The sequence below is a fragment of the Uloborus diversus genome, chromosome 1, assembly GCF_026930045.1.
Source record: "Uloborus diversus isolate 005 chromosome 1, Udiv.v.3.1, whole genome shotgun sequence".
Taxonomy (NCBI): domain Eukaryota; kingdom Metazoa; phylum Arthropoda; class Arachnida; order Araneae; family Uloboridae; genus Uloborus; species Uloborus diversus.
In genome coordinates this window covers 57,428,962-57,454,198 of record NC_072731.1, presented here as the reverse complement: position 1 = coordinate 57,454,198, position 25,237 = coordinate 57,428,962, and the positions used below count along the sequence as shown (strand labels likewise).

At 34.9% G+C, this 25,237-nt stretch overlaps 1 protein-coding gene across 1 annotated transcript in view; it reads left to right on the top strand.

The window, feature by feature from the left end:
- The first annotated feature begins 383 nt into the window (after window positions 1-383).
- LOC129229829 (succinate dehydrogenase [ubiquinone] cytochrome b small subunit, mitochondrial-like) overlaps window positions 384-25,237 on the top strand; it is a 32,264-nt gene continuing 7,410 nt past the window's right edge. The window contains exons 1-3 of the mRNA XM_054864206.1: window positions 384-542; window positions 6,121-6,264; window positions 11,765-11,903. Of these exons, the coding sequence (XP_054720181.1) occupies window positions 503-542; window positions 6,121-6,264; window positions 11,765-11,903 (323 nt within the window). The 5' untranslated portion in view covers window positions 384-502. The remainder of the gene's footprint in view (window positions 543-6,120; window positions 6,265-11,764; window positions 11,904-25,237) is intronic.

Here is a 25,237-nt window from a genome sequence, read left to right as displayed (position 1 = left end):
AAAACATCGCACAGCGCAATATTAATAGCAGACGAATTCGGCAAGTTGGTGATGAAAAATAAAATTAATTTTTCCATCAAAATACTGTGCAAACTTCCTGTGGACGAAAGCCGTACATCGTCCACTATATTAGCCCCTTACTACAACCAATTTCCAGTAGTATTTTTCTGTTTTTGCTTTAATAGCTGCCTCTAAAAAAATGAGAAACTTAGCATCATTTACATTGATCTGCTGCGATTGTCGGGAGCGGTGCACATACAGCGCCCTCTGGAAAAAGTGAATGATCGTTGCCACTTCTACATAGTAAAGATTTATCTCCTCCCCTTTAACCTCCCTGGTCCATCCACACACTACTCTTTCTGGGCACTATAGTTTGAACATCTGTGGCAACACTGGGGCTCAATTTAACTCCTGGCTGGTGGTGTTTACATCTCGCGGTCACACGGCATGAAGTTATGAGAAAGCTGTAAAAGTATTTCTGGCGTGTTTTTTCTCTTAAATAATGACGCCCGTATTGAATATTACAAAGAACTGCTGCCGAGGTAAACATTTCCTTGACAATAATGATTTAACGTATTATCTTTAGTCATATAGTCCTTGAAGTGTTTTATGTATAAAACACCTTGAAATAAGTGAAAAAATACAATCTTTTGTGTATAAAGTAATAATTATGCTGCCGTGGGAAGGTAAAAGGCAGTATCTACATAAATGAGTTATTAATATAATTGAAGAAACGCATTTTGGATTCCGTGCTTACAATAGGAAGATGTTGGAATGCCGCTTTTTTCTTGCTTATTTTCTGTGCAAATCAAGTGGGCAAGCTTTGACAATAAATACAAATACAAATGTGACGACCAGCGACAGGCTCTGGGCCCAGTTAAGCTGGTCCTAGTCAGTTTATTAGTCCCCAATGAATATCAATGGTCCTCTTAAATCTATATACCCACTTACTCATTACAGCATCTTCCCGTAAACTATTTTAAGTGCCCACAGCCCCCCAAGTAATAATTTTTCCTAATTTCCAGATTCGGCTGAAATTTGATTAGCTTAAAACAGGGGTGGATACAGAAATAATTTTTGGAGGGGCGCCAGAAATTGAAAAGCTTATCGGGGGGGGGGGGGGTCGTGCGGTGCACAACGGCGTCAGAGTCAAAAAGTTGCCGGGCTCTACCAATTAAAAATGCTCCAAATAGAGTTGAATCATCTCCCAAAAAAAAAAAAAAAAAATTGAACTTTTCATTATATCTATAAAAGTAGCGGTGAAATTATACTGCTCATAAAAATAAACAATCCTCCTTGCTGCCTATCTCTAAGGGAAAATTATTGCCTTGTGTCTGAATATGCTATTTAAAAGAGCTATCTTTTGCACTGAAAACACATGTTGCTAATTAATTAGCATTTTTCTTCATATGTGGAGCCTTGAATTTTATTTCGGTACATCTATAATTTTACAAGGTTGAGCATACGAAGCAGCGCAAGAAATTTGCTACTCCCCATTTTGGTTCTTGCGGTGAATATGTTATAATTCGTGCAATGTGTCTTTTTGTCATTTTTAGCTGTTTTTTGTAATTCTACTGCATTATGTTATCATGCATTACATTAAAAAATACAGTAAGCACATTTGCATATTATTTACTTGTGTGTAATATGCATATATTGTAGACAATAATATGCATATATTGTAGACAATAATTTTTTACCTTTTTAGTTCCAAAAAGTAACCACTTGACCATAATTACTCAAGTCTTCCATTCCCTCTTTCTTCACCAATTTGTGTATTAAATTAAAGAAAGAGCTTTGGACAATGTGTTTGTTTTAGATAATACATTCAATGCCTTTTTAACGATTTGTACTTAAGAATTATTTGTTTTACCGGCAAGTTTCAGTTTCAGATTTTAAGGTGGAATATATATCCTCTACAATATTATCTTTCCATTTAGAAAGATAATCAGTACCCTCCTGTTCGGTGGCACAACCAGAGGGGGTAGGGGTCTACAGGGCACCCCTCTACTTGCACCACCCGTGCCCTCTTCCCTCCAGAATGCTTAGTTGAATGTTTTTCAAAAATATTTACTATTGAAGGGGGGGGGGAAACACGTCATTGGAAAACAAAGTGATTTTAATAAGGAAAACGATGTTGGGGTAAAACTTTAATCTTTTAAAAAGAAATCTTTGACTTAAAAATTCTCAATAGTTTCAGCTAAATTGGTCAGCTACTCCCCCTCCGTTCTTTTTCTTTCCTTTTTTCCTTATTTTTCTTTCTTCTAGTTCGCCTGAAAATATGAAAGTTTTCGAAATTCTACTCCGCTGAATCTCTCTCCCCCCCTCCCTCCAAAAGCAACACGGAACATCTTAAATTTCGTTTCCAGAATCTTAAGTTCGTTTCGTTTCCATCTTCAATTTCGCAAAATTTTGCGAAAGCTCCTGAATATGAAACAACATTGCATGAGACTCCGTTCGAAAATCACTTAAAATTGCGTTTTTAGAGCTTCAGTTTGGAAAGATTGCCGGCCCTGATGTTACCAAATATGATCTTACAATCACGTTTTTACGACTTCAATTTCAGAAAATATTCGAGCAAGGGCCTCCAAACCTCCTTCTTTAAATATCATCAAAAGTTAGGTTTTTCAAACATGGCTGACGAAAAATTTAAGTTTAAATAACCTCTGAACCACTTCTCCTAATAACTAAGACAACTGCTTAGATTTTTAGTAATGTAATTTGGAAAAATCCTCCAGAATTCCCTTCTTGTTCTACATTTTTTTGGTTTTTAGAAGTTCAAATTCCAAAATTTGGAGTGAAGAAAAGGGGGGAGGGAAACTAATTTCTATCTACTTTTCAAAAAAAACAAAAAAACAATCGGATAGAATCCTTGTGTTCTATCCCTTATTCTAAAGTCAATAAATATGGCCTATCATCACGTTTTAAGGCTTCATTTTCTATAAATTTCCGCAGAGCCCCTTGTACCTTTTCTTCACATAACACCACCGAAGACCGTTTAAAACTGCGTTTTTCAAACTAAAAGTGTCGAAAATTTCCCCGGGAGAACATTTGCATCCCTCTTATTAAAAGATTTATATTTTTTTCAATTTGTGCCCTCCTAAAACTATTTTCTAGTTGCATCACTGTTCCTGTTGTCATGTTTTCACAGGCATAAAAGTTTTATTAATTGTTCATCACTTACAGATTGGATAGATATTCAAAGTGGCTTTATAACTTTGATGTTAAAGTATTTTCTTCTTCCAAAAGGCATTATTAGCATATCAGAGGAGCTGCTGAACTTGGAATAATTTCGAGATAAGAAGTAAAAACTATTGCGAAATTAAATATCAACACATTATTTTTTTGTATAAATTAAATGCCAATTGTATTTTTTCCCATTTTATATTTGTCTACAAAACCTCCCTCCAGGTGTTATCTATATTTTCCTCGAACGCCAGAGCATGAAGGCGCCCAAAAGACATTTGCACGACGGCGCCAATCAGGCTTGGCTCGGCCCTGATCAGTTGTACATTTCCACAACTACTCTGTTTTGTGAAAATGCCTCGGTCAAATTTTTTTCGGAACTAATGTCTTATATTTTCAGTAAGTTACTTCCTTAAGAGGTTTTCCACCTACAGCTCAGTCAATTCCTAAGCCGGGCTGATGAGTGCTAATAAGCATGAAACTGCAGTCCTCGGCTGGAATGACCTTGCTGGTGGTGTAATTCATGTAATGTCTTTTACCTCACCCTTGGCGACTTTTTCCTGTTGGCGCCAAGAAAATGATGTATGACGACATAATGTCATACACATGGGCAGATTTTGGGGAACGAAGGGGCAATGCCCTCCAGTCTTAGGAGGACTTTATACATAGTAACAATAAGCCTTCCAAAATCTTAAAAGAAAAAAATCATGATTTATTTTCTTTTTTGAATAGTTCAGAAGCGAAAATGAAGAGAATAGCGATTGTCCTTTTCTGGGGAAAGCCGTACAATATATTACAAGTAGTAAAGTGGTCACTGGGATGCTGAAATGTGTTGAAAACGACACTTTTAACTAAGAGCTATCGGGGTTGTTTGGTTTAAACCAGTTGGTTTTTTAAAAAAACCATGCGGTTTTTTAAAAAAATGGTTTAAAAAAAAAGCCAGAAAAAAAATCCATTTTACAGGTTTACATTGATTTCCCCACACATATTGAAAAATGTAAAATTCCATTTATGCTAAGTTCCTAGTAAGTTGCAGAGATAAATACTAAAATTGCAAAGTTGCTTCTTCAAAATGTATTACAAACTTTAATCGAAAAAAAATATTAATATATTTTTTATTTCATATATGTTCCATAAAGCAGATTTCAGTCAACTTCCATCATTATGCTTAATTTGCATGATTAGTTAAGATTTACTAAGGATTGAATCTTTCATTGTAGATGCAATCCATTATATTGCTCACTCCTGTTGCAGGGGTGTGATATTTTTGCCCATTTATTTGCACTTTCCTGGAATTTTAACTTTGACTTGTAAGGTAATCAACAGTCTAACTTAATTGTTTGCACCTAAAAATTAAGATTTGTTCTGCAGGTGAACACAAATAATATTTTTTGAATCAAATTAAAAAAAAAAATTTATACTTTATATTATGATACATAATAGTTCCTTATATTATAATGTAGGAAGATTAAAAGACAAATTTTTAAATTCCCAGAACAAAATGCAAATGTATGTGTAAAAATTGATTGAGAAATATATAAATCTTCACATATAAGCTACACTCTCCATTGGTGTTTTTTTTTTTTTGATTGTGTGTGCTCAAAAGATTTTGATTGGCTATACCTGTACACCTATGCTGCTTTATGACTATTGGGTGCAGATAATTTTTAGTTTTTCCCCCCCTTTTGTTCATTGGAATTGGGATTTTGGTATTTGCTTTGCCTTAGCTAACCTGTGCAGTTTACAAAAGTTACTTACTCATATTGTTTTAAAAAGAATGTCTAATTCTGGTAGAAAAAAAGACCTAATCTGACTTTCATTTGATGAAATCAAAAAGTAAGCCAGTATTTCGTATCATAAAGGGTCTATATATACATGCATACTAATATGTTAATCAAGTCAAACATTTCAATCAATATTTCCCCGCAGAAAGCTATTTTAATTATTTAATTTAATTACAAGATTTTGTTCTAATCTCTTTAATTAATCAAGAAATTAGGTATAATGTGACTATTGAATAACTGTTAATTACATGGAACCTTAATTACCTTCCGAAAATTAATTGTTTTTCTCGCAAATAGTATTTAAACCAAAAAAACCCGGTTTAAACCAAAAGAGCCTGGTTTAAACCAAAAAAAACTGTTTTTTTTTTTTTTTTGAAAAAAACTAGTTTTTTTACCAACCCTGAGAGCTATTAGGGCAAGTATATAAGTGAAAATATCAACTGAACAAGCTATGTATTCAGCTGCAATACTTAAAATAATCAAGGATTATTTCAACAAATTAGAAACTGAAACAAAGGTTTTAAAAGGCGGATTTGCCTATAAACTAAACAAGCTATATAGCTTAGGACACCCGCTTTGTTGAAGACCCCCCCCCCCCCCCAACTCCAGAAAATTTCATGATTTGTTCCTTACCAAAAAAAAGGGGAAGGACTTGAAAAAATAAATTTCATTTTAAAGTGCTTGAAAATTTTGAAAGAGTACAGATACAAACCATAAATTTAAAAATTTATCACAAATGGGAGGGGATAGACTGTAGAGGAATAAATGCCAAAATATGTTGAATTCAGTTCCTTGCCACATCCTGCATCAAAAATAAAATTCATGGTTCTCGCGTTTTTGTAACATAGTACTTGAGGTAAATTTTTGTGACTAACATGTTTCACATCTTGCTGTTTATTTAATCCCAAATGCAGTGCCTCACAAGTCGCAGTTTCTGCTACCGGGAAATGGACAATGGCAAAATTGAGGTACCTCTTTGTTACGGTATGGTTTATCACCCCTCCCTAGCTGAAGCTATATATTTTTTAAATCTTTTGTTGTGAATTTTGAAAGAATTTCATTTGAAAAGTTAAATTTCAACACCTGTTTGGAACTGTTTTGGAATTTAAAAGTTTTTGTTATTCTAGTAATGAATCTCATATTATTTTAGGCATTTTGTTTCAAACCTTGAGCAGCAGGAGCCAAGTTTTAGGAACCCATCATCAAATTCCAAAACTTTTTCTAAAATCCAACATTTCTTCTACAAATGCTGTTATGTTGAACACCACAAAACATGTTGAAACTACACATGCAGGTAAGTAGGTATCCTAATTTTAGAGTACTTTGTTTGTGTTAATTTAATGATTTATAATATTTAGATACTATAGAACTTTGTTTATCTGGATCAATTTTGTCGAGTTTGAAAAAAATTACGTACATTTAAGTAATAATTCTATGCTAAGAAAGCAAGAACAGAAACTATAAATGTGCCAAGTATTTGCTCTTTATTTTGATTAAATATGTAACTCCTACATACGTCGTGCAATAAATTATAATCGTTTAACAAACATGTCATAGTTTGAGTACCCTTTTATTTTAAAGCATCTTGTCCCTTTTTTACTCTGAGGGAAGTACTGTCAAATCTAGTTATCGCAACACCCAGTTTTCACGGCACTACATATGTCTCTATTCTTTTTGAAAGTCCCAAACTTATGGAGTATAATCTCAATGTTAAGTTGCTCCAGCTACAATGACAGCACATGAAATACACCGCCAGCTCAGTCATTTCCAGCCGAGGACTGCAGTTTCATGCTTATTAGCACTCATTAGCCTGACATAGGAAAGTGATTGAGCTGGAGATGGAAATCCTCACTTAAGGAAGCCAAGAGTGCCAAACAAACTGGTAGCTAAAATTTCTGCTTTAGCCTTAGCTAATGGGCGATAATTTACTGAATATACCATGACAGTGTTTTATTGTAAAACTCCGATTACCATGACACTTTGTGCTGCTTACGCTTGAATTTTTTTTTTGTTGCAGTTGAAATATTTTCAGTACAATAATAAAAAAATCTGGAAAAATTTACTACAGTGCTCACCGCTTGTTAAAATCACATTCATTCTGAGGACATTTGATTTTATAAAACATCTGATTTTATAAACTGGCATGGCTTTACGCATTTCAGAAATGAAAGGTTTTGAAATTTAAATACTCTAAAAACGAAACAAAATACTTCATTTATTTTTGTTTTAAGTGTTTCAAATAAACATGAGGTACATATTTTTATTTGCATAAGGGTCTTAATAAACAGCAATACGCCAATATTTTAACAGAATTGGATTGTAAAGATTCAAAATCGTTTGAAAGTGAACAAAATGTTTTGTAACTTTCAACATTATATTTTCCTCTTTACTCTAAAGTGCATCGTATAACATCAAGCGCTTTTCTGTCATCTGTTTAAGAGGGGAAATTTGTCACCGTGATTTCCTCAGCTTCTGAGACAGATTCCTTCACTTCTTGGTGCTTTTTTTTTAATCATTTTTTTAAGTATAATGTTCAAAAATGATTTTATAAAACAGTGACAGTGATTTTATTGAAGGATGGTTTTAACATGTTTTGATATTGCAGTGATTCTGTCCTTACAGATATATTAAATAGAGGCTGTTTTTATAATCCAGTGATTTTATTAGTGGCGGGTACTGTATAGGAATTTCTGACAAACGATTAGAGACCTGGGTTGGTCTCTAATCACTTGTCAGAAATGTCCTAGTTTGTGTTGTTAAATGTTGTCAGAAATGGCTTGTCCATGCTTGCCATTTTAAGAACGGCTTGATTAAGAACGTACATACTGAAAGACAGATTTTGGCCTTGGTGACATGAGGGACTCTAGAAAGGTATGCAAAGCAAATAGATTTTGAACTAAGGAAGTAAGTAGCAATAGAAGGACAAAGACCATAGATACCTTCAGTTGGAATCAGTGGCGGATGGGGGCGGCGGGCAGCCGGGCAAATGCCCGATGGCCCTCATTAAATTTTTCAATTAAGTAGTACAAAAAAAAAAAAAAATCCATGATTTTTCTTTTTCTTTCCTTTTTTTTCCTAAAAAAAAAAACAATTTAAATAATCTCTGAAAATCATAATAATCCGGTATATTTCTGAACAACTTATAAGAAAGTTGTTGCAAGAAAAGTAATGGTTTTACTGTGTGTCTATTAGTTAAATCAGTCTATTAGATATTTTTGTTGCACAACTGTGTAGTACTTTCTAAAGCCCTAACAGCTGCCTGTAATAGTCTGTAGGGGACAATAAACGCGTAAAGGCAGGGCCGTCACCTCACCAGAGGAGGCGTAGAACCGAGGGTGCCAATTTTAATTTAGTGATGAACAAAAAAAGAAGAAAAGAAAACGTTCTCTCAGTATTTGAAGAAAAAAATAGTAGTAATAAAGTGCCAAGTGAAAATAGAATTTTTTCAGCAAAATTTTAAAAGAAAATGCGACCCTTGAATATTATTTAGGAACATCCACGGTTCTTTATTACAATTTATCTAACTAAAGGCAACTGAATTTTTTTGAGACATTCCGACAAATTTCAAACTTCTTTTTTTAACTATAAAAAGTATTCAGTTCATAGTACAAACCTATGACAAGTTTCAATTTAATACAAGAAGTAAATAAATAATCATGTCAGTTTCATATGGGCCATCAACGCTGAAGCATGTTTTAAATAGAGAAAAGGTAAAAATGCAGTAGGGGTACAAACCGTAAATAAGCCAAAACTTCATCAAGAGATTCTAGCTGGAGGCATAATATTTAAAATAAAATAAAGTTGGGAAAAGAAGACCTACGGTGTCACTGAGAAGTACCATATTAGTCCAAAAGGTTAAAAGATCATTTTAATGAATCCCAAACGCTTTAAATCAATTAAATACAAACAGCAGGTTGGAAATTAAAAATTTCAGTATGGAAAAACCAAGGAACTAAAAGGGTCTAGGAAAAGAAATACTGGAGGGTGTTGTACTTCCACAACAAATGCTGTACTTCCACAACATTTGTATCAATAATTTGATAAAAGAAGATAGGGACTTAACCAAGAATACAGAAGGGAAGGAGGTCCCTGAGCCTAACACCCTTCCTTTTACACCACCAAGGTAGCTTAAAAATGTGTTTTAAAACTTCTATTTTGAAAAAGTGCAGGGGAAGAGTTTCCAAATCGGAACTCATCTCTTACCGTTAGCAAAGATGGCCTACAATTCGTACTTAGGACTTCAGATTTGAAATGCTTCCAGGAGAGCGATCACTCAAATCCTGCAGAAATGCCTCCACCCTATCTTTAAAGATCATTTAAAATTTTGTTTTTGGGACTTCCAGTTAGAAAATTTTTAGAGGTCATCAAACCTTTCCTGCCATATGTATCACCAAAAATGGTCTGAAATTTCTTTTTTATGACTTCAATTCCGAAAAGAATTTTGGGAAGAGCCCCCGAACCCTTGATAACATCAGCGAATATCATCTACAACTACATCTTAGAATTCAAATTTCGTAAAGTTACTGAAGGGGAATCCCCGAACAACTTCCCACTAACATTACCAAGCATCGTCAAAAACTGCGTTTTAAAAGCTAATCCTGAAAATTTTCGTTGGACCGTGCCTAACAGCTCGCCAACATCACTTAAGATCGCCTTAAATTTCGTTTTATGGGCTTTAATTCCGAACTATCTTCCGAAAACTCCTCCTCCTCACGTCATTGAAAAGTCGACGAAAATAATTTTTTAAGCTTCAAATTCGAAGAATTGTCAGTCCCCTTTACGTTATCAAAGAAAACCTACAATCCCTTTCTTTAGATTTTAATTTCGAAAACATTCCTAGAGAGCCTCCTCGAACCTCCTTTCTTCCTAACATTACCTAAGATCATCCAAAATGCATTTTTAAGACAACAAATTAAAATAATTCCAAGGAGGTGGAAACTCCCATTAACGTTGTCAAAGATAGTGTAAAGGCGTTTACTAAAATTATATATTTCTGTTTTCACGTGATATTGTGAAAAAAGTTCTTCCTCTTCAACTTTTCTTGCATAGAAGACCTTCGGATACTTAAAGGAGGAGGGGGGGGGGGGCAATTTATCGGTAACAAACTTAATGAAAAAACATGGCCCTCCTCCAAAGAGCGTCAATTGTCACCTAAGTTGGCGTTTTGGGAACTTCAATTGAGAAATTTTGCCTAGAAAGAATTTCCGAACCCCTTCTCGTCTCCTCCTAGTGTTTCCAAACATAGCTTACACATACGTTTTTAAGTTCAGGTTTTGAAAATGTTCTGGGGGAATTCTTCAAATAATCTCTCCTGCAAACATCGCCCAAGGTCATCTAAAAATAGTTTAACAATAGTATTTGAAGCTATAATTTCAAAACATTTCCGGCGGGGAGAGCTCCCCTCCCCATTATCTGCATGAATATGATACTTTTTATTATGCAGGTGTTCGTATTATTAATGCTTTTCTCCACATTCGTATAAAATGCAATTCTCCTAATTTCAGTCCTCAAATTCTAATTTTGACTCTAAAACAAAAAGCTGTATGCGCTCTTTTTTACATCTAAAAAAACTAAAAGGGGAGGGGGTGCGGCTCTCCTCTTCAAGAAGCAAATCTTAAGGGGTCGGCTGTCCTGTAAATGGGGGACCGGTTAATGCTGCTCCATCCGCCACTGGTTGGAATAGTTGATCATTGAAAACTTCTTTCATGATATCATGAGAGCAAGAAATAAGATCCCTTTACTATATTCACAGAGCTCCTTAATGTATAGAAAATAATTTGAAAGTTTTCTCCCATGTTCGAAAAGGCGGGGATTAAGTGTCCGAATCTAATCAAATTTGGGTCATAAGTGAAGAGCTCTTCAATTAGTTTCACTCTTAATTACATTAATCCCCCCCCTTTTTTCTCTAAAAAATCAACTTTGTAGAAAGTAGGAGTGTTTAAATTGTTATTCAAGAAGTAACCACTCTTATTGGAACGCATTTTGAAATGAAATTTAAAAAATAGGTTACGTTTTTTCATGCGATTTTATTTGACTATTATTATGTGTTTTATTTGACATGCATATTGAATAGTGTGCTACTTTAATTTAGGGAGGTTGAGATTTGTCATCAATATTTATTGTTCTGTTTAACGTTTTATCTTATAAGTTCCAAGTAAAGACAAATCTTTTTTTTTTTAATGAAGTTCAGTATAAATATTCAGTCACCTTACTGTTATTTCAATTTTAATGAATTTTACTTTACTTCCCTTTATTTATATTTATTATAATTACTTTGTTTCCTTTGATGAAGTTATCAGAATATTCAAGTTAACTTTTATTGTTTGCTAGTTGTTTGTAGTGCTGCATTTTTATGCAGGGAAAACACAGGGAATTCCCCCCCCCCCTCCGAATTAAGTGGCAACCCTGCCCTGGCTTCACACAGTTGTAAAAAAAAAAAAAAAAAAAAAATATCTTCTGAAAGAAAAATGAAAAAAAAAAAAAAAAATATGAGTCTTGTAGATTGAAAATGATTTTGATCTGTTTCTGTTTTCAGAAAAACACAGCGAAATTTTTGAAAATGGGTAACGTAAAATCCTGAAAATGTTAGTATTATCATTATAGTAGTTTTTACGAACCAGCGGAAAATGATGTATCGCAAGTGGAATAATGTATGAAAGGACAACGTAATATCAGGGTTTCACTCTATATTCACACACTGTGTGCATAAAATAAGCAACCCTGGTATAAATAGGGTTTCTTTTTGATTTTGTTGGAATTTCTTTTCAATTTTTTATAAATATTGCAAATTCCAGATCACAATCATTCTAAAACTTGGACTGCTGAAAGATTTCTAGCTGCTGGCTTACTTGGAGTTGTTCCGTTGTCTATAGCATATCCAAATCCTGTGTTAGATTATTCTGTTGCATTGGCTTTGACTGCTCATGTTCATTGGTAAGTAAGCATGATAATGTAAAAATGTCAAGTCTGTTAATTGCATGAATGAGCCCATAGTATCATAATAAAAGCATATATTCTAATTATTGTTGAGATTAAACTCATGTGAAGAAACATCTTCAAATTACTAAAATAGTGTTACAAATTCTGTAAGTAGTAATTATTTTTGTGATTAATTTGTCGTAATCTAGCTAAATTTGGCGTTTACTAAATTATCTTTCATCTAAAATTATTGTAGCAACGTAACCTGTAAATAATTTCTTGTAATGAATATATAGCCCCCGTACATTCGGCTGAAGTATATGGCCCCTCATTTCTGAATGATAAACTTTGTTAATGGAAAGAAATAAGAAAGTGTAGAATGGTGTAGCATTTTCTGGAATAGTTGAGAGGTCTCTTTCGATGTCTTTAAAAAAAGCTGTTGCGCATGATAAAAAGTCAGTCTCGTCTGAACCGTTGGGCTGAGAGCATTTATTTTTGCTCTGTGTATTAGCTCTGTTTATTGTGAGGCATTTCGTTTTGTTTTGCGTATTTGAATGTAAATACGTGTGTAACCGTTGAGTTTATGGTGTTGATTGATATTTGCTTAATTGCTGATGATTAATTTAGAAGTTGTCAATGATCTTTCCTGTACATTAGAGTGGATCGAAAAAAACGAAATTTTGAATCTTAATTTGGAATACCTGCCAAAAGCTGTGCATGTGTAAGTACAACACACATGTAAAATATTATCAAGTTTGAACAACTGTTTGAGGGTCCTACCAAGGATTGAATTTCTCCAAAAATAGAAAAAAAGGTCAATTTTCCAAAATTTTTATGAAAATACTAGTGTTTAAAATTTTTGTTATAATAAGGTTAAAATGCATCCTTTGAACACTCTTTTCATGTATCTTCACAATTATTTACAGTCTTTGCACCATTAAGTTCGCACATAAGCCGTTAAGTTTCGGGAAATTAACCAAAATCGGACTTACTTTAAGCTTTTTTGCACATTGCAATATTTCTTCTTTTAAAGTCCAGTTTTCTTTTTTACAACGCCTGTACAGAATGCAGTTTTAAACAGAAGTGAAGTTAAACTTTATTACATTAACAGCCTAGCATCCACTAAAAACAGGTAGCTGCATTTCGAGTTCCATTCTACTTTTCCATCAGCCGAGCCACATGTATTAAGTATAAATTTATTACTCATTTTACATTAGAAGTAAACTATCAAAATGATTTAGTTGTATTAAGTAAAAAAACATATAGAGAAGTGCATTGGTTACAAAGAATTTATTTACTCACACACAGCCGCTCTGACGTAAAAGCATCAATATTTCACAAGATGAGGGACTTGAAAAGTAGTTAAAGTCACCGAAAATAGTCAGTTCGTCACATCCATTCATGAAAATCTTTGAAAGCATCTTTTGATTCAAACGATGACATGATACTTCTGATTTTTGCTCGTATGAAGCCATCTCTTGCCGATTGACTAATCACAAACAAAGAAGCTTCTGTCACCATATTAGCACAGCGTTCCACCACCTGAGTGACAACTAAATGAACGTAAAATTGGCGTTGGTGTTTTCAATCTATTGTTGAAGACTTTCATTATGTATGCCAGCTAAAACAGGAGAGGGGTGGCAGTTATTGCACATTCTTGCCGGTTGATAACATCAGAGTAGTCTGATGCATTAAAGTAAATTCTGAATTATAGAATTCTCTTATTTCTTCATGAGCAGAAGCCACTTGTCTGACCTTCAAAATCTTCACAAAGCCAGTTCTCTGATGTGCTTCGTTCCTCAGTGATCACTGTTAAGAGAATATTTTCCGGGTGGTAAAAATAGGCATTTCGTTGAATGAGAGGATCAATATTTTTTCAAATTTTCACTTACGTAACGAGATGCTGTAATAACACTAATGAGGAACAGCAAAGTTTTGTTTCAATTCCAGAAGAAGAAAAATTTGCAACTGCTATACTCCCACCAACAGAGCCATCAGCATTTTTTGGTGTTGATGTCATTTCAAAAGTGGAACAAATAAGGCTTTCTCTGCCAACGCTATCAAGAGTGTGCTACCAGTACGGCATTTCTGACAGATGTGCGATGTGCTGCAGCAATGGCTTCAGAAACAGTGCAGGATTTTGGTACTGTGTTAAATAATTCTCGCTCTAAAGTCGTTGATAGGAATAAAATTCGAAGACAGCGACAGAAGTGTCACAGGTGTCACAGATGAAGTACGTGCTTCTCTTCAAAACCTTCAAACTAGAAGTGATAGGGTTTGAAAAGTACATTTTTCGATAGCCGAAAAGACAAAATGAAATGGTTGGAGATAGATACCATAGAAGAACCATAGGCGAGGAATCCATGGTTGAAAAGTCCAATTCTCTTTAATTGGGTCATTTGACGCCAACTTCTGGAACAGGAAATCATGTCGCGACAGCATTGATTTTTGAACTGAAAATTTGTTTAAGCCTTAAGGATCGTTTAGCTTTTGGCTGTGATGGCACTGCCACAAATACCAGAAAAAAGAACGGTGCAATAGCGGCCATAGAGAATAAAATTGGACATCCTGTCCCATGGTTAATCTGTGAACTGCATACAAGCAGTCTTTGCGTCACCTGTTCACATTATTTGATGGTGAAACTGCTGGTCCATGTGAATTTTCGCAGGACCAATAGGTAAATTGCTAGACATGTGCGACAATTTACCACTGGTCCAGTTTGAAGAAATTACGCTCCTTGTCGTAAGTGCTGCGCTGTTGATATAATAAAGTATAATTTCATTTTCATTTAAAACTGCTTTCTGTACAGTCATTGCAAAAAAATTGGACTTTAAAAGAAAAAGTATTGCAATGTGCAAAAAGGCTTAAATAAAGTCACTTTTTGGAAATTTCACAAAATTTTACGAACTTGTGTGCGAACCTAAAATTGCAAAGAATGGAAACAAATTTTGAAGATACATGAAAAGTGTGTTAAAAGGTGTTGGGCTAAATGCCTTTATTTTTGTTTCTTGAAGGATTTCACCAATATTGTTTAAAAAAAAAAAATTGTAACTTACCTTTTGCCATTCCGGGAAAAACCTTGCAAATCCCATCCACCTGCCACTGACGCTCAAATGTTTGAGTTTGAATCGGAAGTGTTCGGAAAAATATGTGGCACGCTATGATTGGTTGCCGTCATTCGGTAGAAGTCGGTAAACTTCCGACAAAGCACATGTCGATCACATAAGATAACCTGTTGAGGTGTTGGGTGCTGAATGTCGAATTAAATAAGAGTTGTGCAACCTGCAAGCTGTGTTTTCCTGGGTTGAGCTGTTCTTGCAATATGCAAATAAGGTAATGTCACATTGTTACGAGCATGGTCGGATCTGGCCATAAATACTCGGACCGGCCGTAGCTCGATCTCTCTCTCACTTGCCTTCTCGTTTTGTGTTGTTTGTGTATGTGTTCGTCCATGTCCTCATAAAGTTTTTGCTACTGGCCTCTCGGGAGGTCGGATTTTTCCGAATGATTCATCATTGATGCCCCCAGTTTTCGGAAGCGCGTGCTGTTATGATGTTCATAAAAATGAAAAGTTATAGTCCAACTTAAGTGGGTTGTTTGGTCTTCAATGCAAAGAAAAGGATAGAGTACATCTTCGATATTTTCCTGGATATGGTGAATTTGACTCCTGAGGTATGAACTGACCTGCGTGCAATTATGGGGAAATTGCGATGCCAACCTTCTACCTGTGTGGAATTCACTGTGGAAAGCCGACAGAACTTTTGACATCTGCATGGACTTATTGTAAGATCTTTTTGACCTAGCATTATTTAATATTTTTTGAGGACTAAACTATTGTAATGTAATTATTTTATAATACATGTTAAATAAATGTTTTCAATGTTAAAAAGTGATTCATGTTTTATTTTCTTCGGGCAGACCACTCCCTCAAAATTCAGTTGGAAATGAATAGCCTAATTTTCAGCTTAGCTGTAGGCTATTAACTCTATAACATCTAATTATATCCAACAGGTGGTAGCAGAGTGTGATTGACCTGCCCGGAGAAAATTGAATCATTTTTTATTATGGAGAAAGATTATAGAAATGTTGAGAAGTTGGGCTCCCATAATTGGGCTACCTGGTCCAAAGACATAAAAATGGTGCTCATAGAAAGGGATTTATGGGAGGTTACCCAAAAGAAACAAGAAGGGGAATTAACTAGTGCTGACAGAAAAAGATGTGGCCAAGCTTTAGCCATCATCTATTTAAATTTAGAAAAAGACATAAAAAGGTTAATTGATAATTTGGAAGATCCTAGTGAAGCTTGGAAAGACCTTAAGACAAATTTTGAACCCCCATTTTTGGCCAGAGTAGCCGTACTATGGGAATCCTACTTCTCTTGCAAAATGCAAGAAGGTGAAACGGTGGGATTATTCGCTGCAAGGTTGGGGGGAATTTTTAACCAATTAGTCGAAAATGGATATATTATGGAAGAAAAAATCAGAACTTTTCAATTGATACGGCATTTACCTTCAAGTTTCAGCAGTATTGTTCAAGCCATCTACAGATGGGAAGAAGAGAGATTTACTTTCTCTAAAGTAAAAGACGAACTACTGGCTGAGGAAGGCAGTTTTAGGTATTTGGCCGAAGAGCCTAATGTAGAAAATTCGGCAATGTTTTCAAAACCCGGAAACTCCGGAATGGCAAATGGTAGGAGTAAATTTCTTGTTAAAAATAAAGTTTGCTACATTTGTAAAAAGAAAGGGCATATTGCGTCGAAGTGTTGGAGCCGTAACAAAGTAAAACAGGATAAGAATTTTAAATTCAAAACCAAAGAAGACCCTCAGGCAGGAATGTTTTGTTCCGTAGATGAAAACGAAATTTCTGCAAACACTACCTACCCAAAATGTGAGGATACATGGCTATTGGATAGCGGCAGTACATCTCATTTTTGTCAAGATAAGTCATTGTTTGCCGAACTAGAGCCTGTACAAAACACAAAAATGGAGGTAGCCGTAGGAAACGTGAAGAGCCAAGTAGAGGGCATTGGGAAAGTAATTTTTAAAATTGAATCAGATGGAAAATTAGTTACCATCACCCTCAATAATGTTTTCTATGCTCCAACACTGCGACGCAACCTAATTTCTGGTTCTTGTATAGACAGACAGGGCTATAAGCTTAAATGGTTGCCCGGAAAGATCTGTGTTTTTAATCAAGAGAATGTTAAACTATTTACAGCAAATTTAATAAATAAACTTTATCATGTTAAACCAAATTTTTATATTGATTGTGAAAATGTTAATTATACAAAAGTTTTTAAGACCAAGGACCCGTCTGAAGGGGCCAATATGTTCAGTGTTGACATGGAAAAATGGCATAGGAGGTTTTGCCATATAAATATGGAAAGTATCACCAAAACGAGTAAACTTGGTGCAGTCCAGGGACTAGAGATTAAGAAGGGGCAAAAACCCAATTGTGACCCTTGTCAATTGGGAAAAATGAGGAAGTGCTCGTTTAAATCTATGCCTGAAAGACATACTAACTCTGCACTTCAATTGCTCTACATGGACCTGATGGGACCCCTTCAGACCGAGTCCTTGGGGGGAAAGAAGTATATTTTTATAATTATAGATGATTTCTCAAGAAAATCATATGTTTTCTTTTTAAGAGCAAAAAGTGAGGCATTTAATGTTTTTGTCAATTTTCAAAAAAAGGACTGAAAGATTCCTGAACTCAAAAATTTTGGCTATCCGTTCCGATAACGGAACAGAATTTGTTAACAAAGATTTTGAGAACTATCTCACCAATCAGGGAATAAAGATAGAGCGGACCAACTCCTACACCCCACAAATGAACGGGGTTGTAGAAAGATACAATTTAACCATAATGAATGTTGTGAGGTATATGCTCAATGATTCTGGATTGGGGGATGAGTTTTGGGCTGAAGCCGCTCTTTGTTTTAATTACGTAAGGAATCGGACAGTAATAGGCAATATGGACAAAACCCCTTTTGAACTGTTTTCTGGTCGTAAACCTTCAGTGAGACACCTACGTATTTTTGGGTGTACTGCCTATGTAGGTCAGCCTAAGTCTAAACTAAAAAAGTTAGATATGAGGACTACCAAGGGGATCATGGTCGGATACGCCTTACGTACCAAAAGGTACAGAATCTGGGATCCTGAAACCAGAACAGTCACAGAGACTATTAACGTAAAGTTCAATGAAAATGAAAAATAGGGGGAATTAAAAGTCCAAAATAAAAATGAGAGAAAATTTAACTTTATCAGGCCTATGAGTGAAGTTCAACTTGAACCAGGAAAGCATTGAGGAGACTCCCTGTGAAAAAATTAAATGGGTTAGAGAAGCCAAAAAGAGAAAGACCGGGGATAGGACTGATATTTATTATACAATTGCCGGTAAAAATAAAGTAAGATTAAATTCACTAAAACAGGTTTTAAAATATTGTAGTGAAAATAAAATAGAATATAAACCAAAACTTTTTGACTTTTCAACTAAAAATCCAACAGTAGGGGAAATCTGTGACGAGAGTGAAAGTTCGGGAGAAGGTGAAGAAGCAAGTTTAGTGGAAATTTCTATACCGAATTCGTATAGGCAATGTATCGCTACCCCCTAGGTGGACAACTGGAAACTGGCCATGGAATCTGAATTAGATGTCATTAAGCAAAGAGAGGTGTGGGACCTTGTACCTCCACCAGAGGGGAAACCAATTTTGGGAAATAGGTGGGTCTACGACCTCAAGGTAAATGACGGGTGAAATTGTAAGATACAAGGCCAGATTGGTTGTGAGGGGGGACCGTTAGTCAATTGAATCATATTCTGAAGTTTTTAGCCCAGTTATTGAGTTTTCGCTTGTGAGAGTTTTCTTTTCTATTTTTATATGTCTTTTAAAATGGTGTCACTCACAAATTGATGTAAAAAATGCTTACCTATATGCTGATTTAGAGGAACAAATCTACATGAGACAACCAGATGGTTTTGTCAGTAAAAGCCACCCTAATTTTGTCTGTAAATTGAAGAAGTCTCTCTATGGACTACACCAGTCCGGAAGAAAGTGGTTTTTAGAAATAGACAGTGTTCTTTGTGGTTTTGGTTTTAAAAAATTAAAAGGATGTAAGTGTGTATATCACAGAGACAAAGACACTTTTCTTCTTATCTATGTAGATGATATAATAATTCTAGCAAAAAATGAAAATTTAATTAAAAAGGTAATTAATGAAATTAAAAGTATGTATGATATAAAAGAGATGGGGAAAACCAGAAAGCTACTGGGGATTGAATTTGTGGAAGATAAAAATAAACTTTTTATTCACCAAAGCTCTTACATTTCGAAGGTCTTGGGGTTATTCTCAGATTACTATGTGCCAAATTCAACCCTCCCAATCTCAAAGGGTACAGTTTTGTCGAAAGACGACTGCCCGAAAACTGAGGAAGAAAAAAGGGAAGCAGAAAAGCTCCCACACAGAAATTTGTTGGGTTGTATAGCATACATAGCGGGAAAGACCCGGCCTGACATCTCTTATGCGGTGAATATTTTTTTCCAATTTCAAGCAAATCCCGGAAGGAAGCATTGGGATTTTCTATTAAGATTGCTAGGATATTTAAAGTATACAATATCATACAAACTAAATTTAAGCTCAATCAGTAGTGTAGATCTACGGGGATTTTCCGACTCCGATTACGTCGCTAATCGAGAAGATAGTCTCAATGGGGGGATCAATTTTGTGTATTGATCTGGTCCTAATTAATTGGAGGACATTTAAACATAAATGTGTTGCGTTATCCACAATGGAAGCAGAATATATTTCACTTGGTCAAACTGCAAAAGAAATGGTCTGGCTGAAGAGGATAATTGCAGAAATAAGTGAATGAAATATTGAAAACCTCCAGCTTAGGGATACAGTCATTTATTGTGATAACACTGCAACAATTGATTTTTTTAAGTCTCCCATTGAGAATTCCCGTACAAAACACATTGATGTAAGGTACCATTTTTTAAGAAATTTAATTGAGCAAAAGATTTTTTTGATTAAATATGTGAGGACGAATGTAAACATCGCGGACATTTTCACTAAACCCCTATCTAAGAATTGTTTAAATAAGCTTTGTAAAATTATATTTAATTGGGATTAACTTAAAAGAAGGGGGTGTATCAAATTTTTGAACTATTTTTCAAATGTACCTTTTGTAAATATAATGTGAATGTAGTTAAGTGTTTTTAATGTATATAATGTGGCTTTTGATGAAATTCCTTCAAGAGGGGGGAACTTGTTGGGCTAAATGCCTTTATTTTTGTTTCTTGAAGGATTTCACCAATATTGTTTAAAAAAAAAAAAATTTGTAACTTACCTTTTGCCATTCCGGGAAAAACCTTGCACGGGAAATCCCATCCACCTGCCACCGACACTCAAATGTTTGAGTTTGAAGTGTTCGGAAAAATATGTGGCACGCTATGTGTTGGGAAATTTGTCTTTACCTTAAGTTCATAGAACTAAATGAAAAGGTTTACAGAACCCCAACATCAAAAAGCCGTGCAGTCTGCCAGTAAGAAATAAAACATACTCAAAGTAATTTTAAATAAATAACATTTATTAAAATATCACAGTATACAACAATAAACATTTGTTAAATACCAAAAATAATTTAGAGTGTACAAAACCCCCCAACAATCACAGAAATTTCAAAGTTAAATTATTAAATAAACACTTTTAGAAAAAACGCGAAACATTTTAGAAAAAATTGTAAAAATGTCACCTTCCAGCGCTAAATGCGCATGTTTACATTGCTGAAGACTTCTTGACCAAGTGTAATCAAAGAAAACAGTTCCATCATTCACCGGCCGATAGGCTTGCTTAGTTCTAGCAGAACCTCTTCAAATACTGGAAAGCAAACTTGTGCATCCACAGGAATCACATCGGAACTTTCTGGAACTCTGGTAGGAACGTCTAGGAAATCCAATCATGAAGGTCACTCTGAAGGACATCGATGATTTCAAACTGATGACTGTCCCACACCACCACAGGAGCACCGGTAAATCAATCCAGGTATTGGCCAAGGTTAAGTGTTATGCCTAATGGCAATGAACTTCATCTCCTGCGAACTTCTTCAGCAATGTTGACATTTTTTCCCTCCATTAGCCGGAGTAATTTAGAACATTCTTAAATCTTAAATACAACGCTTAACACTGAATAAACTTATCTCAAGCCCAGCTTGAATTCAAAAACGTTGCATCATCAACGGCTCGAGCGCGCCGCAACATCAATCAACAACCTAGCATGGTTGCCAAACCTTCAAGGACCAATCCCTGATTGGTCAACAAAAAATGGCAAGACGCCAATGGGGAGTAAACACAAAACAAAAGTGAGCACTGAAAATATTTCAATCAACCTATTTATACGTTCTATGACCGCGATACGTCATCCCATGACACACCCTACTTTGCATTGGAGATATACATCTCAACTATTCCTGATTGAGTGATTCAACAATCTTTCTATTCATTTTTTCGGCTCAAAGTAGCCAAAAACATCTCAACCATCGGGTGTTACGTCATAGGATGATTCCGATGTTGCACGATCATGCCCGAATCAATTTCAGTTATCCGCCGCTGGGACACAAGACGCGGAGTGGCAAAAACATATCGGAGGTAAGTTTCAAAAAAAACTTTAACATTTGTAATTGAATTAAAAGCGCTCCAAGATACTGAATAAAGGCTTTTAAGCCCAACATGTTCCCCCCTCTTGGAGACCTTTTATTAATTACATACATGAAACAATTTAAATACTATATACAATATAAACATACACATGAGCTTACAATTTGAAAAAATTTATTTTTTACATTCCACCCCCCAATTAAAAATAATTCTGCATAAGGAGTTTAGACTATATTTAGATAATGGCTTCGTGAAAATGTCAGCTATGTTTACATTCGTCCTAACATATTCAATAGAAAACAATTTTTGTTCAATTAAATTTCTCAGAAAATGATATCTGATATCTATGTGTTTAGTTCTCGAGTTTTCAATTGGGGATTTCGAAAAATCAATAGTTGCAATGTTATCACAAAAAATTACAGTTTCTTTTAGTTGAAAACCTTCAATTCCTAAGTTGTTGATCTCATCAATTATTCTTTTCAACCAAACTATTTCTTTAGCCGTTTCTCCCAATGAGATGTATTCGGCTTCCATGGTTGATAATGAGACACATTTGTGTTTAAAGGTTCTCCAACTTATCGGAACTTTATCAATACAAACTATTGAACCCCCCATTGATACTCTATCCTCACGATTTGCAGCATAATCAGAATCTGAAAAACCTCTAATTCTGATACTGTTAATAGCACTTAAATTAAATTTATAGTTACAGGTGTATTTCAAATAGCCTAATAATCTTAAAAGAAAATCCCAGTGTTTCTTACCAGGATTAGCCTGGAATTGTGAAAATATATTAACTGCATATGAAATGTCGGGACGAGTTTTTCCGGCAATGTATGCCAAGCACCCTAGCAAATTCCGGTACGGGAGTTTCTCCATCTCTTTGATTTCGTACTCGGTCTTAGGACAATCATCCTTGGACAAAACCGTACCTCTTGAAATTGAAAGGGTAGATATAGGCACATTATACTCAGAAAAAAGGTTTAAAATTTTGGAAATATAAGAAATCTGGTGAATGAAAATTTTATCATCATTCTCAATAAATTCAATTCCCAACAATTTTCTTGTTTTCCCCAGTTCTTTAATATCATATACAGTTTTAATTTCATCAATTACATTTTTAACTAAATTTTTATTCTTGGCAAAAATCAAAATATCATCCACATATATTAACAGGAAAATTTCACTGTTCCTCACGTAAACACAATTACATCCTATTATTCTTTTAAATTGGAATCGCTGGAGAACACCATCAATTTCATGAAACCAATTTCTCCCGGACTGGTGTAGTCCATATAAGGATTTCTTAAGTTTACATACATAGTTAGGATGAATTTTACTTATAAAACCTTCTGGCTGCCTCATAAAAATATTTTCTTCCAGGTCAGCATATAAATATGCATTCTTTATATCAATTTGAAAATGACACCATTTTAATAAAGATACAAAAATTGTGAAAAATAGTCTTACTAAAGAAAATTCCACCACCGGGCTGAAGACCTCAGAATAAGACTCGCCAGGGACCTGGCGATTTCCGCCTGCAACAAGCCTTGCCTTATATCTTACAATCTCATCACGATCATTTTTCTTCAAATCATACACCCACCAGTTCCCCAGAATGGGCTGATTCTTAGGTGGAGGTACAAGTTCCCACACACCTCTCTGTTTGATGACTTCTAGTTCATCTTCCATAGCAAGTCTCCAGTTCTTCAGCTCGGGGGTGGATAAACATTGTTTATAGGAATTGGGAATTAATACTTCAACCAAACTAGCCTCAGGGACTTCTTCCTCACTTTCATCAGAAGTAACAATTTCTTCCTGGGGTTGATCCCCATTAGAAACTTCCCCACTTACAGGATTTTTGGAAGAAAAGTCAAAAAATTTGGGGTCATATTCTATTTTGTGGTCATCACAATATTTTAATACTTCCTTTGGGGATCTCAATCGAACTTTCTTATTCCCCGCAATTGTGTAATAATAGATATCTTTTTTCTTCCCCGTTTTTCTCTTCTTCACTTCCCTAATCCATTTAACCTTATTACAAGGAGTTCCCTGAGTACTTTCCTTAATTCTTTGATCCAACTCAATTTCACTTATAGGTTTGATAAAATTAAAATTTCTTTCTGATTTGGATCTATTTAACGATTCCCCCCATTTGACATTCTCATTAAAGTTAACATTCATGGTTTCTGTTATAGTTCTGGTGTTAGGATCCCAAATCCGGTATCCTCGAGTCCGAATGGCATATCCCACCATTATCCCCTTTTTAGCTCTCATATCTAATTTCCTTAATTTAGACTTTGGTAATCCTATGTAGGCTAAACAGCCAAATACTTTCAAATGTCTAACAGAAGGCTTATTCCCACAAAAAAGCTCAAACGGGGTTTTCTTTTCATTTCCGACTACAGTCCTGTTTCTTACGTAATTAAAGCACATAGCTGCTTCTGCCCAAAATTCCTCTCCTAGCCCGGAATCTCTTAACATTGCTCTAACACCATTCATAATCGTGAGATTATACCTCTCCACAACGCCATTTTGCTGAGGCGTATAAGTGTTAGTCCTCTCAATTTTTATCCCCTGGCTAGTGAGATAACTTTCAAATTTATCATTAACGAATTCTCTCCCGTTGTCGGAACGAACAGCTTTAATTTTCCTATCAAGAAACCTCTCATTTCTTTTCTGAAAATTCAAAAAAACATTGAATGCCTCGTCTTTACTCTTTAAGAAAAATACGAAAGATTTGCGAGAAAAATCATCAATTAAACAATAAATGTATCTTTTCCCCCCTAAGGATTCAGTCTGAAAAGGACCGGCCAGATCCATGTGAATTAGATCAAGAGGAACTTTTGACCTACGCTCAGGAACAGACCTAAAAGAGCATTTTCTCTTTTTACCCAATTTACAAGGTTCACATTCAAATCTGGGCCCCATTTTAATTTCAAGACCTTGGGTGGCTCCTAACTTACTTGTTAAATTAATAGTGTCCATATTTGTATGAGCAAAACGTTTATGCCACAGCTCCATGTCTACATTCACAGCATTGGCCCTTTCAAAGTGATTCTTAACAGTAGGGGTATCAACATAATTGGTATTTTCACAATTTACATAAAAGCTTGGTTTAACATAATAAAGTTTATTAATTAAGACTGCAGTAAACAATTTAACATTTTCTTTATTAAAGACACAAATTTTACCCGGATACCATCTTATTTTAAAACCTTGTCGGTCAATACATGATCCGGAAAGTAAATTGCGGCGCAATGTTGGAGCATAGAATACATTATTTAAAGTTATTGTTATCAGCTTCCTATCTGACTCTATTTTGAAAATTACCCTACCTATTCCTTCTACTTTACTTTTAATATTACCAACTGCCACCTCCATTTGGGTATTTTGAACAGGTTTTAATTCTGTGAACAAATTTTTGTCCCGGCAAAAATGTGCCGTACTTCCTGAATCAAAAAGCCAGGAATTTTCACATTTAGGAATAGTAGTGTTAGCCGAGATTTCGTCAGATTCTTCCACTGAACAAAACATGCCAGCAGCTTGAGCGTCTGATTTAGATTTATTATTTACTTTTTTATTTTGACTATCTTTATTCCTGCTCCAACACCGCGAGGCAATATGACCCTTTTTCTTACAATAATGACAAATTTTGTTTTTAAAAAAAGGTTTACTCCTTTCATTTGCCACTCCG